At 38.4% G+C, this 12,702-nt stretch overlaps 1 protein-coding gene across 4 annotated transcripts in view; it reads left to right on the top strand.

Moving 5' to 3' along the window:
• Window positions 1-12,702, top strand: part of tnnt2a (troponin T type 2a (cardiac)) — a 62,332-nt gene that overhangs the window by 33,180 nt on the left and 16,450 nt on the right. For 2 of the 4 annotated variants that reach the window (XM_039748724.1, XM_039748722.1), the window contains 8 exons: window positions 157-175; window positions 1,294-1,354; window positions 5,581-5,697; window positions 6,359-6,436; window positions 10,290-10,397; window positions 10,482-10,591; window positions 12,176-12,266; window positions 12,636-12,676. In XM_039748724.1, the coding sequence (XP_039604658.1) occupies window positions 157-175; window positions 1,294-1,354; window positions 5,581-5,697; window positions 6,359-6,436; window positions 10,290-10,397; window positions 10,482-10,591; window positions 12,176-12,266; window positions 12,636-12,676 (625 nt within the window). Of the gene's footprint in view, window positions 1-153; window positions 176-1,293; window positions 1,355-5,580; window positions 5,698-6,358; window positions 6,437-10,289; window positions 10,398-10,481; window positions 10,592-12,175; window positions 12,267-12,635; window positions 12,677-12,702 lie in introns of all 4 variants that reach the window. The other 2 variants (XM_039748723.1, XM_039748721.1) reach the window with 1 other exon arrangement.

Raw genomic sequence — 12,702 nt, 5'->3', positions numbered from 1 at the left:
ATACAGGAAACTGTCTTGTTTGAGAAGGTTGTTACTGACACAATTAAGCAAAAATATTCTGTTGCATCATAAAAGTGTCTTTTTCTTGCATCTAACAGTATTTTTCATTTTCTTTCTTTTTTTTTTTTTTCTTCATCTTAAATTGGCACCCAGAAGAGGCCAAACCCAAGCCAAAGTAAGTATTGGTGTGAGTGTACTACTGTCTGAAAGCAGCAGCACCTCCAATAGGACAAGGTGTGTAGTGGCTTCTGGAAATTGTGCGGTGCTGACGTGAGCGTCATGATGGTGCTGTGATCAGTGCTGCCAATTCAGCTATTCTTTCACCAGAGTTTAAATCACAATCTGTTCATCATCTGTGAGAAGTCTGCATTCTCTACCTGTGTCCGAATGTTTTTTTCCACATACTTTGATGCCCATATTCTAAAGATCTGGCTGTTCTGTTAATTGGTGGCCCTAATTTAGTCCCATATGAGTAATAAGGATTGTACCCACAGAGGGACTGGCATCCTATCCAGGACAGGCTCCTACCTGATGCCCCATCTGATGGATTAGGCTCCAGTGCCACACAGCCTTAAAACAAAGAAAATGCATTTACTGTATAACTTGGAGGGTTGGATACTAAGTTGAGGCCTAAATGCTAAAGGATTCATTGACTCAACTTCATAATAACCCAACCACAGAAGTAATTAGAACTGGGTGTTCATAGACGTCGTGGATTACAAATGCGATCGTTACACTTTTCCAAAGGTAGTGTTCTGAATTTTGCTTCTCCAATCAAATTCATCATTGACTTCAGATGAAATTTTTACTGTTTTCCCAAAGGGACACAAAGCTGATCTATCAGATGTAAGTTTGGTGACTTTAGAGACTACATCGTGTGACAGGGTATTGTTTCTAAGGTGCTGGAACAATTAGGTTTCAATACTCAAAAAAATTAATTATCTCATACATGCTGCCTATAGTAATATTTGTTTGAACAGCCATGTCTTCAAGCAAGCTGTGTTAATAAGCAGGTGTACCTGCTACAATGGCCACAGAGTGTATGTGCACGTGATGAACAAATTCTGCCCACAGTGTTATAAAGCTGCTCACAAGGAAAACAATGCTAACAGTATTATAAAGGAAGTTATGCAAAGATCTTTTTTTCTCTTGGTGAAAGATGTAAAAGAAGAGCGCAGTCCCCAAGTTCTCTTTGGATTTTAATGGTATTGCTCTTTCTCCTTAGACAAACCCAGTGACAGTACTGTCTGCTTCACCTGGGGAGTTCATTTTAAACTTGTTTTTTCTTTACAGGCTCTTCATGCCTAATCTCGTACCTCCTAAAATCCCAGATGGAGAACGTGTCGACTTTGATGTGAGTACATTTTTTAAGAGTTTGTTGTTTCAAATGTCTTAAACTTTTTTGTAAGATGATGCCTCTCAACATCCACAGCCCACTTTCAGAATTTACTGGATGAATTGGGAATATGCCATTTTTCCATTTGGTAGTTAGAATTAATGGGAACAACAGCAATTATTTCAATAGCACACAGGTTCTGGCTTGACGTGCGTTACAAGATGTGAAAGCAGTAGTTAAAAGAAAATGAAACTTAAAACAGATCAGAATAATAGTGAATTAGTAATAGATCTTAATAAAAGAATAAGTGTCTGTCTGTGCGTCCATCCGGTTGGAATGTCTCTGTCATTTCAAAAGAAAGCATATCACAAACATTTTTTGTAATAAATTGCATTGCCTTTGTCATTCCAACAGGTGGTGCATCACAAACACAAACACTGCTTTTACTAATCTCATACCAAATTACCATATAATGGAGACATATGCATTACACGGCACACTAAAAACAATTAACACTAACCCTTATTACTCAGATTTCAACTGATTTTAGACAGGTAGCACAGCTAGCAGAATATAAAATTTGGAAGTTTTAATGCAGTGACATGATGATGTCACACATTGTGTTGCTGCTAGCCCTTGTGGTTAGCAGCCGTATCATTACCAACAACAATATGGCAGCTCAACAGAAAACAATGCGCAAAACAATGATGCTCTTAGAAGACACACTAAACAAAACAGGTGTAATGACATTTTAAAATATGATATAAATTAAATAATGAATCATTATGAGCTTACATAACATAGATTGATAATAGTAGCAACAACATTTGTATCTAGCGATAGTAGTAGTAATATATTGAGAATACAATGAAATTCTTACTTGCATGTTAGGCCATGTCACATATCACCACTCTCTGGGGACATGAAAAACAAGAATGTGTTAAAATACAGAACTCCATATTATTTAAAAGAAAACACAAAACAGTTTTCTTGATGTACCCCTCCTATCCCTAATGAATGAAGAGGATGCCAAAGCTAAGCTAATGCGTAAAATCTTGAAATAATAAATATCGTAAATGATTTAAGTCTACACACAAAAACAGCAGTCCTCGAATCTGACTAGTAGCTCTTCTATTGACTTTCTCTAGTACTGCTGTGTCATTTTTGTAGCCTGGAGAGCAAAACTGCACACGGTGGTCCAGGTGAAGCCTTGCCAGTGTGTTATAAAGCTTGAGCATAACCTCCTTTGACTTGAACTCTACACATTGTGCTATTTTACCCAACTTTCTGTTAGTCTTTCTATTGGTTTCTGAAAGTTGCCTGGTGGTTGATAGTGACTAAGCCACCACAACTCCTAGGTCTTTAATATAAGGGGTTGAAAGAAGAAAAGTATATAAGGAAAAACAATAGGAAGTGTTAGTAGACTTGAAACTGCCATCAGCTAGCAATAGAACAGAAGGAATTAAAAATGATAATAGATTGTTGGGTTATACAGCACATTGTCTGGAACAGATGTCAGGAGAGGTTTTGCTTAAGATTTGAAATGCACTTGTTAGGCCAAATCTCTAACAGAGTGGCAAATAACAACAACACATTAAAGTGATGTAGTGTAATGATTTATTCAGAGGCACATGAATGCCAGAAATCTAGGAAATTAAAGACCAGGCAATGTAATTACATAAACAATTGAGCAGTCTGATACATAAAAGGTTCATTTTTAAAACCTAAAAATCTGTTCATCAAAATTAAATTTAAAAAAAAATCAATGGTTTTGAAATAAAAATACATCCAATTCTAAGTAGAAATATGTTTTTAGAGAAAATCCCAAAACTAGGACATCCATAATTGCATACTGAATGTGCCGTAAGGATGTCACAAAAAAAATATATTTATCTGTCAATAAGGTGTATGTAATAAAGCTAGATGAAACATGTCTAGATTGAATCTACATATAAACAAATGCTGAATTATGACATGGAGAAAGAATAGAGCTTCAGAAATAATTAATGAAGCATAGGGAGCAAATGATGAGAAAGTCTGGGCAAATGGAGATGAGGACATGCCAGTGTTTAAAATGATGTAGTAAGTGTCGTGGACGTCAGGTTTTTTTTTTAATTAAATCAGTTCTTTGGAAAGAAGAAAGAGGCAAATATAGAGTATGATTAAGATTATAAAGATTATATAATTGTCTCCAATATTTTGAGAGAATTACTCATACAGAGAACTATATATATGAAATGAGTAAAGATAGATAGATAGATAGATAGATAGATAGATAGATAGATAGATAGATAGATAGATAGATAGATAGATAGATAGATAGGGGAAGCTCAAAATAAATATAACAAACCAAAACCCCACCACAACACACACACGAACGTCTGGCTGAGATAATAAGAGTGTTGCTGCCATCTGATAACAGGCTTGTAGTTGTTGCTCAGAAGTAGAAACGTAAATATGCCCATTTTCACCTCCTAATTTTTCACTTTAGTATCGTTCACTTTTTTCTTTCTTTTTTTAAATGGTTGTTGCTAAACTATGTGATTGTGTTTCCCTCTAGTGGCCACGGCCAACACTCCAGTCTTTTTGTAAGAATACAGTACTCAGGTTTGTAGTAATTTGCTCTACTTTAGTCACATCACCGTCTCCACTAGAATTACCACATTCTGCAGTCTCCGGCTATGTCTGCTGATTGCCCACCGCCAGCACCAGACCTTTGTTTTGCTCTTACATACAATTTATGTCTATTGCCTTTTTTCTTTTCCTTTAAGCTAAATCTGGCATCCTTCTTTTCCATAGCTGCTCACAGTGCTTTTCTCATTTCATCAGCAGTTTCATTTCTTCTCCTGTTTTTGAATTCATAGTTTTCAACCTCATGAATACGATTGAACTTTACAGCTTCCATGGCTGCCAGTTAATTTTAAGAACCCTGCAGCCATAACATACTGATTGCACATCTTTGTTTTCCACAATAAAGGCCACCCCAGGTGGCATTTGGTTGTCTTTAACTGATATAGCATTTCTGCATTAATACTTGCCTCTAGTTAGCCGTTTACATTAATGGGGGCCCCAGTAGTGTCCCCCCAGTACTGTCAGCTTGTAGCTCAGAAGCTCCTTTGGCCTTTCTCTACAAAATCTCCTTGTGAGTTTGGTGCCATCTTAGATCAAGCACTATGCTTAGTGTAAATATACATGTAGTGATGGTCTTGCTCTATTTAATACATAATTCACAGAAGACAAGAATAATCATGTGGACAACACCCAAATACACAGTCCCTTCCTATCCAGTGGCAAAGTAGTCATTCCACTAGCAACAGACAACCCTAAATGCTCACAATTGCAGCCCCACTATGTCCATTCCAGTTTGAGCCTCTGCCCAGATGACCACTTGACTCTGCCTAATGCTTTATGATCCACCCTATTAATTTTGTCATGGTCAAAAATCCCCTGAAATATCTTATGGCTGTCTACCCAGAGCTTCATCCTAAAGAACAAAACGTAGTCAAGGAGCCATTGTCTCAGACACTCTTACTACATAACAGGGCAGAAGGTGCTGGAACCCACTACTGTCCCCTGTTGGTTTGGGGAAGTGTTTTAATCAGGTATCTGTTCTCGAGTTAATTACTTCTGGTGCTCACCATTAACTTTTTAAAGGCCACTTCACTGTGGGAGTGTCTTCTTAACTTTAGGAGGCATGCTGCCCCCTGGTAGTCATCTACCTGAATTTTTACAAGTCAAAGGTACCTCTAGTTAATTACAGATCATTGCAGGTACCCTTTTTCTGGTTGTAAGTTCAACTCAAAGCACTGTAATATTCTACATAAACCTGTGATCTTAGACTATGTCTCAAGATCAATAACAAATGCAGAACGATACGGTTTGTGACAGCAGTAGTTGAAGCTTAGTCAATGTATGCAAAGATTCTGCAGATCAACAAGCATTCGGCCTTATTTAAGTGAATTTTATGAAAAAAAAATCCTTTCAAACTTTGCAGGCTGAATTAATTAAGATCCTTTGTAACATGAGGCTTACATGGAAATAAAGGCACTATATAAAATAAAGCAGCTCAGCACTGGGATCTGTGTTGACTTCAGGAAAGACTTTCTAGGTAACTTTTCTCTTTAGTGTTTGCCAAAGCTTTGCCTGCTGTTTAAGGTTAGACGGCTTCTGTCTTTTCAAGACAAATGCAAACAACAAGAGTTTCAATGGCTTTCTGCTTTTCTTTTTGGTTGACTGCTGCGCAGGACATCCACCGAAAACGGATGGAGAAGGATCTAAATGAACTGCAGACACTGATCGAGGCTCATTTTGAGAGACGCAAAAAGGAGGAAGAGGAGCTCATCGGCCTGAAGGACAGAATTGTAAGCAGATCCATTACTTTCGATATGCAGTTATGACAAGTGACTGAGTGATCTTTGTGTGAAAGGCAATCCCATTCAAATTTAAGAAATGCAAAATCAAGTCTTACTAGTTGGTTCCTCACACAAAAAAAATAGCTGTACCAACTTTGCCAGTGGTAAGTGATAATGAAGAACTCAAGTACTGTTCTTAGACAGACCGTTTATAGGCCAGAAAACACACATTGATCAGTGAAGGTCAGATATGTGTGAAATATAACCTGTGTACTAACTACAATTTCCCTTCTTACCAGAATCCCTGGTATCAGGTCAGGTCAGAAGGTGCCTGTTTCTGCATTTATGAACAAGAGAGCAGAAAAGGCTGAGCAGGATGAACTGCTGGCTTGATGTCTTCTGATTTTTTGTGATGTGAATCTTGAGCATGTTTGTCACATCCTGCATTCCTTTTGCATTTATTTGGACAACTGAGAAATGGCAACTCTATGTCTGCCACTGAGTCCCCTGCACTTCTCATCTAAAAGGCACAACTCAGAGCTTTTCTGCCTGTCTAGGGCATGGCCTTAATACAGGAGGATTGGAGAAGTGGGATCGATGGATTTCTTCTTATTAAAATTACGATTACCTTTTCGATGTCTCCCCATTTTCTATGCATGTGTTCTGATAGGAGAATCGGCGGGCAGAAAGAGCCGAACAGATCCGAATCCGGACAGAGAGAGAGAAGGAGAGGCAAACACGAGTCGCAGTAAGTTGATCAGACTCTCCTCTTTTCTTCTTGTCAGCCATTATGAGTCCCCAAATTTACTGTTTCTTTGCCTGTATACTCTCCAGCATCAAGCTAAACAAGAGTGTATCAAAATGCTTCATTTGAATTAATAGAAAACAGTGCTTTGTGGTGTTTCTAACTATCAAGAACATTGTATAAAATACTTTATTATAATTAAAACAGGTAGGACTTCTTCATTCAGTTTTGATCTCTTTTCAATTTTCAAGTGAAGTGAGCCCAGGGGACAGATAGCCAGGTTCATTTTCCTGGTAGAAGGGTTTGTGATTTTGGAGTGAAGGGATAAAATATTGAACTTCCTAGTAAGTAAGTTATAAAAAATACCACAACGTTGGCATGTCAATCACTCTGCACTTCCAGAAGTTGCTGGTAGATTCCAAGTGGGAGTTTAATTTGCTTTATGGCACAGAGTGTTGCATTTACCAACTCTGCTTAGATGCCAGTAGTTTGAGACAAAAAAGAGAGAGATAAAGTATGACTTACATTCTGTGACCATTTAATTAGGTACACTTAACTAGTATTGGGTTGGACCATCTTTTGCCTCCAGAAAAGATTAAATTATCTGAGTGACGGAATTCAACAAGGTGCTGTAAATATTCTTTATGGATTTGGATCATGCTGATTTAACAGCATCATGTCAATTGTGCAGATTTTTCAGCCACACATTGATGCTAAAAAATTTCCCATTCTGCCTCATCCCAAAGGTAGTCTACTACAATGGGCTGTGGAGACTGCGCAGGCCATTGAAATATAACGTAATCTAGGTCACCTTCATGGGCCCATCCTGAGACAATAGTGCGTCATCTTGCACTTGTAGTTTGTGGCTTTAAAGGGATGCACATGGTCAGCAATGATGTTTAGGGACACAGTGGTATTCGAATGAAGCTCAATTGACAGTAAAAGACCTAATATGGGCCAAGAAATGATTCCCTCTTCATTGTACTACCCACCACTAGCCTGTAACATTGACACAAGACTGGACTACTAATCCTACTATCTACGTATCACAGCAGAAGTCAAGATTTGTTAGACAAGGTAACATTGTTCCAATATTCAGTTGTTCAGTTTTGGTGACCATATGAAAGGAGCAGAAAATTAAAACAAAGTGGCACATGCAAAACATTAAAGGTGGCAGCTAATGATGAGCGAAGCAGGCAAGTTTGGATTGCAATTTTATGAATCCGACACACAAATTTATTTTGCATTCGTGAAACGTGAAAAAAACTAAAATGAGATATTGGGAGGTTTAAAGTATTTTTAAGAATGGAAAAACTTCAGTGTGTACCTATGTCCTCTTCTACAGCTATGTAATGCATGTGACCTGTCACAACCATGTCAAATCAATTGTTTGTATTCACATCATATCACCTTTTTTTTTTTTTTAAACGTGACATCCAGCCCTCCCCTGTTACCTAACAACTACCATTTCCTATTTCTCGATGCTTGCAGAAAAACTTGAGGATTTATACTCTCCAAGCACTATGGAGTTTCAAGTTTCTTTTCTTTCCCCTATACATCTTTAGGATTGTGATCACAGAGATCGCCATTACAACTGGCAAAGTAGGGATTGTACTACCAGAACATGTCTGGTGACTCCTTAAAATGTCTACACATGATAAGAAAAGAGTCCAGTGGTTTTTCTTTTAACTAGAGATCTTTATTGAAATACTATATGACAGACAGACATATGCAGAATTAGTAAATGCTTCCGGGAAGGGCTAATTGTTGTGTTGGTACTATCCATCCATCCATTGTCTAACCCGCTGAATCCGAATACAGGGTCACGGGGGTCTGCTGGAGCCAATCCCAGCCAACACAGGGCACAAGGCAGGAACCAATCCTGGGCAGGGTGCCAACCCACCGCAGGACATGTTGGTATTATATTCCGAAATATCTTTAGCAAGCAGAAATAACATACACACTCACTGGCCACTTTATTAGGTATACCTGTTCAACTGCTTGTTAATGCAAGTGTCTAATCAGCCAATCACATGGAAGCAGCTCATTGCATTTGGGCATATAAACATTGTCAAGACAACCTGCTGAAGTTCAAACTGAGCATCGGAATGGGGAAGAAAGGTGATTTAAGTGACTTTGAACATGTCATTGTTGTTGTTGCCAGACATGCTAGTCTGAGTATTTCCGAAACTGTGAATCTACTAGGATTTTCACCCACAACCACCACTAAGGTTTACAGGGAATGGTCAAAAAAACGGAAAATATCCAGTTGCAGTTCTCTGGATGAAAAAATCCTTGTTGATGCCAAAGGTCAGAGAAGAATGGCCACACTGTTTCAAGCTGATAGAAAGGCAACGGTAAAACAAATATCCACTCGTTAACCACTTGAGGCAGAACAGCATTTCTGAATGCACAAAATGTTGAACCTTGAAGCAGATGGGCTATATCAGCAGGAGACCACACTGTGTGCTATTCCTGTCAGCGAAGAACAGGCAACTGAGACCACAATTCACATGGGCTCACCAAAATTTTACAATACAATATTGGAAAAACATTACTTGGTCTGATGAGTTTTGATCCTGCTGTAACATTCTGTTGGTAGGGTCAGAATTTGGCATGAACAACAACATCCATCCTGACTTGTATCAACTGTTCAGGCTGGTGGTGGTGGTGTAATTATGTGTGCAGGTATTTTCTTGGCACACTTTAGGACCCTTAATACTAGTTGAGCATCATTTAGATGCCACAGCCTACATGAGTATTGTTGCCGTCAATGTCAATCTCTTTATGACTGCAGTGTAATTATCCTCTGATGGCTACTTCCAGGAGGATAACATGCCATGTCACAAAGCTCAGATCATCTCACATTGATTTCTTGAACACCTTAGTGAGTTCACTATATTCAAACAGCCCCCACTGTCACAAGATTTAAAATAAATAGGGCACTTTTTAGATGTGGTTTAATGGGAGATTCAACATCCAACAAATCTGCAGCAACTGCGTAATTCTCTAGTATCAATATGGACCAAAATCCCTGAGGAATGTTTCCACCATCTTGTTGAATCTATGCCACGAAGAATTAGGGCTTCCAGCCCATTACAAGTACAAGTACCTAATAAAGTGGCCAGTGAGTGTAAACTCATCACATGACTTTTGTGACAAATCAATATTTACCATAGCATATGTCAACACAAAATTGTACCAGTTTGGCCATTTCTCTCTCAACTCTCTCATGTTAGCATGGTGGTTTTACAAGATGAACTGCCACTTAACTGAAATTTTATTTTAAAATGCCATTCTTTACAAACTTCACAGACTGTAAAGTGTTTAAATTCCAGGAGGACAGCTGTTTCCTTCATGCCATCACACATCTTCAGCTTGACACTTACTCATCATCTATTTTTCATGGTGTTCAATGAAATCAAATATCTTGACTCATTTTTGGGACCCTTCTGTTGTTTATTAGGTGAGCCAAAGCACAGTTACAGTATAATGATTACCAGCATTCTTGGACATCCAGCCTAGGATTTATGGCTTCTATTGGCAGTTCTATGAGTGGCCACTCTGTTCTTTTAGAGAATTGTACTTACTCTCAAACTGTGCTTCTGTTTAAAATGCTAGCAGGGCTCAGAACAGATCAGTTCAAAAAACAATCTTCATTTTAAGTGGCTTCCTTCTTAGGGACTTGTTTGAGGATGAGCCTTGTGCTTTTTATTGATGGATTTGTATCAAGAACATGCAAGCTCGTATCTCTGACTGTTTGTATCCTTGTCCCTCTTCTGCCCCTCAACCGTTCATCTAGAATGTCACAGTTTTACTTTTGCTGTCAAATCATCCCTGCTCTTTGACATTTCAGGAAGAGAAAGCACGCAAGGAGGAAGAGGAAGCGAAGAAAAAGGCAGAAGAAGATGCAAAAAAAAAGTTAACCCTCACCAGCTTGCACTTTGGCGGATACATGCAAAGGGTGAATATGATGTTGTAGGCATTCATAGGCATAAGGGGTCAGGAAGACCACTTTAATGTTGTCTGTCATCTTGTTTATGTGCAGACAGAGAAGAGATGTGGCAAGAAGCAGACAGAACGGGAGAAAAAGAAGAAAATCTTGAGTGAGCGACACAAGTCCTTAGATGTGGACGTGCTAAGTGAAGAACAGTTGAGGTCAGTCCACCTTCACATTAAAGTAATTATAGAATAGCTACTCCCACAATTTACAAATGAGGAGAATTTACAAAAAAATAATTGGATATGTCATCTATTTGTGGTAAAGCATTTGTGGCTCAGAACTGCCCCAGTATGAGGTTGAATCCTTTTTGTCTTCTGTCTGATGTATCTTACATCACCTTATTCCCTGTAATTGGATTGAGTTGATTTGTTAAATGATGTATAGATAATGACACTGTAAATTTAAAATCTATGTAAATGAATTGATGATAGGAAGTCTTATTTAAATCTACAATTAATGAAATATACTAAGCCTCATTGGCACTGTCCAGCAACATTGGTGCTCTGCAAGGCTGCTACCTCAGCCCACTGCTCTATAGTTTGTTTACTTATGACTATGTAACAAAGCATGAGGGTAACATGAGGCTGCCTTGAGAAGGTAGATCAAAGATGTGACTGTATGTTACCATGACAAGAACATCTCCCTGAACATAGACAAAACAAAGGAGGTCTTTAACGACTTCAGGAAGAACAAAAGATCAGTCACCCTCCATTCCATATCAACAGCTCCCCTGGATGTGCAGATCACTGACTGCTTTTTGAGATCTGTCAACACCACATGTATCCTCAAAAAGGCTCAGCAAAGGATTTTTTCCGGAGGAGGCTAAGGAGATTTGAAGCAGGGGTGAACTTCTACAGCTTCACTATTGAATACATCCTAACCTGACTTGCCAGGATTGCAAGCTCTTCCAAAGGACTGTCCTTACTGCTTCCAAAGTCATTGGGGCTGATCTTCCAAATATTTATACCATCTACTCAATGTCTGAGGAGGGCTGAATCCATCGTCTTTGATGCCAGCCATCCAGCTCATCCATTGTTTTCACTTCTGTGTTCTGGTAAAGGCTACAAGAACCTCACCACATGTTCCATGTGCATCAAGAATATCTTCTTCCCCGGGTCATAAGAGCACTAAATTCTTGGCAACTTGATTTTACTTGTCCTGTGCTGTACCCATCTGCTGGTTTATTTCTAGTTCTGTTTTATGTTACAGTATACACTGCCATCTGCACTTTACCTTTTTCCCATAATCTGTATTGTCTGTACAGTTCTGTTCTGCACTGTTTACATTAGGCCATTCTGGTATTCTTACTTACAGTATTTATTTATTATTTATCATCATATTGTCTTATTGCCTGAGTAAACTTCTCTGCAAGCACATATTTCCTGCAACTGGGTCATAAGAATTTCACTATCCATCTGACAATAAAGGTCTAATATAATCTCATCTAATCAAATCAATAGCCACAACAGTTTCCACAAACCTCCTTCTAGCTAGAGTTCTTATGCAATCAATGTTGGCTTTTACTTACAGAGATGACTAATGAGTCTTTAACTCTTTACCAATAAAATGATAATTTCCTTGGAAAACTTTATGAGGCTTCACCATTGCCCTAAAGAAATTATAATGTCCTTCTTACTAAAAAGTATTGTTGATACAATGTATGCACTTTCTCAAGCAGGCATGCCTAACGTGTCTAGAATAGTAAAGCAAACATTTTGCCCCACTTATCATTTCCACAGGGAAAAAGCCAAGGAACTCTGGCAGTGGATGCATCAACTGGAAGCAGAGAAATTTGATCTCCAATACAAATTTAAAAAGCAGAGATACGAGGTGAGCCTTACTATTAGTGTACATGTTAGACTTATTTACTTTTAGTCAATCTAATCATATGTACAGAGAGTGTGTAGCAGTGTAATTCTTTTTAAACTGAACAGAGAAAGAGATGCATTAATTATACATAAAGTATTACACATAAACTAAGCTGGGCTGAGGGGTATGACCTACTGAACTATAATCAACAAGACTGTTGGTCACCATGTGACCCTATTTGCCAGTACTTCAGTTGTGGAAACATGAAAGCAGTTATATCATATTCTATCGATAAGGCCACTTTTAGATGGGGATCACTAGAAAAAGTCACTGTAGTTACAATGGAAACTCTCAATAACAAGCCCATTCACTTGACTTTGCTTGTTTCAGATTAATGTCCTGATAAATCGTGTCAGTGAACACCAGAAGCTGTAAGTATTGTATGTGTGTGGGTCTT

The sequence above is a fragment of the Polypterus senegalus genome, chromosome 3 (genome assembly GCF_016835505.1).
Source record: "Polypterus senegalus isolate Bchr_013 chromosome 3, ASM1683550v1, whole genome shotgun sequence".
NCBI lineage: Eukaryota > Metazoa > Chordata > Cladistia > Polypteriformes > Polypteridae > Polypterus > Polypterus senegalus.
The sequence above is the reverse complement of the archived record's forward strand: the minus strand, read 5'-3'. Positions and strand labels throughout refer to the sequence as shown.